The 5,801-nt window shown below is 30.7% G+C and overlaps 1 protein-coding gene across 2 annotated transcripts in view; it reads right to left on the bottom strand.

Annotated features, from left to right (window-relative positions):
- The window catches only part of AP3S1 (adaptor related protein complex 3 subunit sigma 1), a 59,265-nt gene that overhangs the window by 2,968 nt on the left and 50,496 nt on the right, over nucleotides 1–5,801 (bottom strand). Inside the window, exons 4-5 of one of the 2 annotated variants that reach the window (XM_019651255.1) lie at nucleotides 4,994–5,101; nucleotides 1,800–1,840 (exon numbers count right to left, since the gene is read on the bottom strand). In XM_019651255.1, coding sequence (XP_019506800.1) covers nucleotides 1,805–1,840; nucleotides 4,994–5,101 — 144 coding nt within the window. In that variant the 3' untranslated portion in view covers nucleotides 1,800–1,804. The remainder of the gene's footprint in view (nucleotides 1–1,799; nucleotides 1,841–4,993; nucleotides 5,102–5,801) is intronic. The other variant, XM_019651254.1, reaches the window with a different exon arrangement.

The raw sequence follows: 5,801 nt of genomic DNA, 5'->3' as shown, positions 1-5,801 counted from the left end.
AATAAATTTTAATCTGGGGAGTTATAATAGATTTGCTCTTTGCTTTAAAGGGAGTGCTTTAATACTGCAATTAAATAAAAAAAAGAGATTTGAAATGCTGATGAAAATACTTGAATAGGCAAGAACATGGCATTTAAAAAAATTTATCAAAATTAGAATATTTAAAAATTCTAAAACCTTCCAAATTACTAGTCATTTTATATAATCTTCATTTTATAATTTTAATTTCTAGCACAGGATTTGCCTGTGTAAAATAAATATAGCAGACTAACACCATTCATTAATATAATTACTTTTCTCATTACAAGTGACCTCAGGGGTCCTCACCATAACTATAGAACAGAATAACTGTGGCTGTCAGCATTGAGGGGCAGAACTAACTCATAAACTGACTTTCCAATGTCTGTTTCTCAGGCCCACTTTTCTTATTCTATACTCTTTGAAAACAGATACTTGATTTAAAAAGAAGGAGGGCAGGGAGGGAGGAGTGAATGAGGCCATTATGTATTTTGTATTCCAAGGATAAAGTAATATGGATCCAGGGACCAAAAGTGATATACTCCCAGCTTCATGATATAGACCATGATCTTGGGATAAGAAATTATAAAGCCACGTGTCTGTTGCTGCTTCTCAAACACATCCAGAAAGTAATTACTTAGTGGCTAAAAAGCTATGCCAAATTCTCAGTGACACTTTCCTAATTATTAGTAAGGTGATCTAGCTTGTTAAGTTTATAGATTTTTTTGCCCCTCTATGGTACTAATAAAGTATTTTCATTTTGAAATTTTTAAACGGGGGCCTATCAACATTTTCATTTTTCCTGAAATGGCTTTGTACAAAAAAGTTGTTGATCACCATCTACATAGAAATTTTAAAAAAGTAATTCACACAGTTAACTTATGGTGTGAAAAAAAATGCACCGGAAATGCCAGAGAAAATTCAGTTTTGTAAAACTATGAGTCTATTAAAAATGCTTCTGATATTTGCCAATATGCTTTGCAAAAATATTCAAGGTTTACAATATTTTACTGACTCTTATGTATGGATGTTAGAAGGTTGCTACAATGGAAATCCATTTTATTTTGGTCAATATATTTAATTCCATTTTTAGAGCATTTAATTCAATTTTAGAAGATTCCTGAATTTGCTTTTGTTGGCTACTTTTAATATGCACCTATTAGTCAAACTAACTTTAGTAAAAGCAATTCTGTTAAGACTTTGGAACTGAAAACCATTCTGGGGGGGCAAGAAAGTAGTATTTAACAGTCACTTTTCTAAGCTTTCACTGCTTCCCATTTTATATGCAAAACTGAAGATTTAGCTTTTGGTTTTAAATTCACAGCTTCCAAAACCTAGCAGGCAATTTTATGTTAGAATCCTAATTTAAGAAGATGGAAAAAAAAAATCTGTGAGAGTTAAATTAAGATTGGTTCTGCCATATGATGCTCAAAATAAACTCTACGTTTTTATATACAAAGTAAATTGTCATTTCTACAAAACGTAATTTGTCAGTTAAATGACAATGTTTAAAAAAAACCAAAAAATTTAAACTTTCCTTTTACAATGCAGGCAGACAAAACAGAACAAACATGACATCAATGATATACTAGTAAAATACACTAAGTCCAATAAAAGATGAAGAAACTACAAGGAGAAACTAGAATGGAAAAGAGGCTACAGGAACTATATGGGTTCATTAACACAAATAATTTTTGAGTCTGGCCTAAATAATTAATTGCCTTTGACATCATTTTGCTTTCCCCTTTGTTAAAGTACATTTTTCTCAAAGTCAGCAATACCTTGTCTACCTGTCCTGTCTGGGAGATTGAAAGATAAAGGTCTGTAAGAGAGAAGAATGGAAAGAGCTAGAAAGATCAGGATGTTCGGAAAAAAGAAGACTGACTTTAAAAAAGTAGTGACTAAATTCAGACCCATTTATTCATCTTAAAAATAACATGAAATACATAAAAACTAACAAGTCTCCCCAACCCCACCCCTCTACCTCCACCCCCCAGGGAGTCCTTTCATTCCTAGGCAGACCCCTGGGTGCCTCTTACACTTCTCCCAAACTCCACCCACCTCCCAGCTTAAACCCTCCTTTTCCAAGATCCCAATATTACAGTAAACCATTTCTCTATCAAAGCAGGATGGACGTTAATACATTCAGAGCATACCTTTGCTTCTTCCCTCTTTAAAGATCTGGGTGATCTTTGCTTCTACCTGTCTAGGTATTGGGAATTAAACTGGTATTGGTTCACTTTTATACTACCTTTAAGCCAAAATTATAGTATCTTCTATTTCTGACAAAGTAAAGGCACCTAGATAGATCCATGTTATATTTTAAAAGCTGTATCTTAATTATACCCAAGCTGATTTTTAAAAGATAAATGCTATTCTAAATATTACTAAAATAAATTTTTAAATATGATAACCAGGTTTTGTCATCAATCATGATACTCTGAGTTTTAACTAAGTCTTTCTTGATAAGTTTTTGTTTACATAATAAATTTTAACTAAAATTTAATAAGAGTCAGATTAATAAAAGCTTAAAGATTGCTCTCAAGTAATCTTGGATTATTCTGCAGTCATGTTTGGTAGATAGAACCAATTTAAGTAACATGGAAATTGAACCCATATGAAATCTTTTGACATTTCAGTGTGTCTGGAATAAAGCCGGTGGCCTTCCAAACATACTTAAAATATATGAAAATTACTGAAAATTTACCCAAAGTCAACATTATTTTTCAACATAACTTCTTAAATATGATCAGGACTAAATCGCCTCACTTTGACCCCAAATCCTATTTTATAACTAAAATATGAGCAGACATCACATATAGAGAAACACTTGCTAAACAGATAACGTGTGGTTTATCCCTAATCAGATTTAAAACATACTTTCTTGTAAAAGAGAAAAAGGAAAACTAATCTGGTAGCAGGTAACAACTGACTATATGTTAAAAGATGGTCAGTGGATCAAAAACAGAAGTATTCATTAATATTCAAAACCATTTTAAATAGCATTGTTTCTATAAATGGATTTCTAAGTTATAGTATTCTTATAACTATTTCCGTCAAAAATGTAAATTCTGTATTTAAACTGCTCTTGATAAAAAATGCTCATTAACAAAGTTTTATTGGACAATCAAAAAGCAAATATCCATTATCCAATTATTATAGGTCCTTCATGAGTTTTTTCAATATCATATATAGCAAACTAAAAAGAAAAAGTTAAAAAAGGTCACCACCAGTAGAAAGGAGTTAAATACCTGGAAATGTGAAAATCCCAGACAAGAAATCAATATATTTTTACAGATGATTACAAAGAATTTACAGACTACCACGTATTCATTCATTTTAGACTGATTATTAATGGATTATGTCACTATCTCTTGGCATTTAAAATCTATATCCATATCGTTTTGTAATGCAAAGTTTAACAGATCATGTAATTTTCAAATTATAATTTTAAGTCTTTAAAAACTATAGCTTAGAGTTCACAGTAAATCTTCTACTATATAAGATTGCAAACCAACCACACTAAATAATATTCTGAGTTCTTTTTCTTGTCCTAAAACAAAATTTTCTGTATTAATCTAGTTTATTTTTTTCCCTTTTCAAAAGCCTATATTTTAAAAACTGGCTATAGCACACAAAATATATACAATTACTTTAAAAAGTCATAATTTTAAGCTCTTCACTATTACAAGTAGAGACTTGTAATCACTATTACAAGTAGAGACTTGTAATAGTCTCTTTGGGAAACCAACAGAGATGGGTAAGTTCAGATAAGGAGAAATGCAAGACTATTCTACTTTTAAGTAAAACATTGGAAAATGTTTTTATACATAGCTTCAACTGTTTCTAACCCTCAGATTTCAGATTTATTCATCATCCTGTGTGTTTTATTCAATTCCAGTGAGCACAGCATTGTGTTAAACGGATCTTTGACGGTGCCAACAAGACAATAATTCTTCAGAACTCACCTGTTGTAAATTTCAGCTAGCATATTTTAATACCTTGTTGCTTTTATAGTAATATTTATATCAACCAAACACATGAACTTGTACTAATAATTATAAATAAAATATATTTTCCCAATCTGAATTACAACTATAATACCAAAGGTAAGCGTATCCTCAAACAAGTACAGTGTTGAATGAGATATCGAGACTATTCATCTTTCATAACTTCTGCTATAGTTATAATAAACAACCAAAATAATGTGAACTAGAGTGGGTCAGCTACAGCACCTGTTACTGATATTCAGCCTAGTACACGAGAGAAAAGAGTCACTAAAATTCTAAAGTAGGGTTTTATACAATGCTAAAAGTGCTAATTGGTCCTCATTCATCCAATCTAACAGCACAAAGTTATCCATGTATATATAACTAACCAAATCTTTCTCTTACAGAATGCAATAAAAGCCATGAATACATGGAGCACTGAATGAAAATGTGATTTAACAAAGTTGTCTGTGACCTTTGGGAAGGATCCAGAATTAAAAGATTAAGTCACTGATTTTCTTTTTTCAGTATGTACTCAGGCTTGTTAAGCATCTTTTATTACTTCCTCACAAAAATTCCATTGTCTTTCCTTTCCTTTTCCAGAAATAGTTTTGTAAATTTACATATCTTTAAAATATCAGTTTTAAGATTTCCTTGATAATTACTAATATTTTACAAAGCAAATATTGATTCCATTTTTCAAATAAATAATTTCTTTTTTAAGCAATAAGAATTTTAAATTGTGTTGATTACCCAAGGCAGTCATGACTGTGGCTAAAAGAAGAATGCGCAAAACTACCTGGTGGATAGTAGTCACAGAACGTTTAGCGTACTAAAATTTGTATATTCTATTTTTAAAAACTGAATAACCATACCTGCAGTACCTAAACGGTGATACTGAAGGACAAACAGAGAAAACTACAAATCATGCATAATTTATGATCATGCTTACTACCCTCACTAACTAGAGCACTTTCCATTCTTACCTCAGATTTCTCCAGTTTATTTTGTGCATCAATTTGTGTAACAATCTCATTCATGTTGGTCTCCAATACCATTCCCCCCATCACCATTTCTGCAAGAATATTGTGAACCTAAAGGAAAAAATAATACACAATCATAAAGAAAACTCAGTACAGAACCATTTCATAATTTCACTAGTTTCTGTTTCAAATACTATTGTGTCTATTTTATATGTATGAACTGTAAAATAAAATAATTTAGAGTGAAGGCTCATAATTCACTTTTGTCACTACTGTGAAGCCTTAGGCAGTTATATAACCTCTTTAAGTCTTAGTTTAATAGGCTGTAAAACAAGAGATAATAATAGTCCCTTCTTCATAGATTGCTGAAAGGATTAAATGAGGTCATTCATGGATGTGCCCAAAACAAAGTAAACAATCAATAAACATTAGCTACCATTATTATCAAGTTTAATGTTACAAAAAAATGATCTATAAGGACCTTTTATACCAGATTCTTAGCTAATAATTATTAAGTTGTTTTGAGCTCAAGGTACTTAATGAAACTATAGATATAAGCTTTAGATTGAAAAAAAGTAAACTTTTCTTTTTTATTGTAAGTACTTTAATAATGCTATTACCCCAAAGCCTCTCTGTATGAAATACTGATATTTTTTATCATCAAATATATCTTATGACTAAAAGTAGTGTCTTCCATTGGGGAGAAAAAAATATAACCCAAGTGTTTTTTCATAAGGTATTTATTGGGTCAAACGTCACCAATTCAAATCTGAATTGTTTCACAGAATAGTATACTCTGCTATAATTTTTT

This window comes from Hipposideros armiger, unplaced genomic scaffold, assembly GCF_001890085.2.
Source record: "Hipposideros armiger isolate ML-2016 unplaced genomic scaffold, ASM189008v1 scaffold_156, whole genome shotgun sequence".
In the NCBI taxonomy this organism is placed as follows: Eukaryota; Metazoa; Chordata; class Mammalia; order Chiroptera; family Hipposideridae; genus Hipposideros; species Hipposideros armiger.
This window is presented reverse-complemented; position numbering and strand designations above follow the sequence as displayed.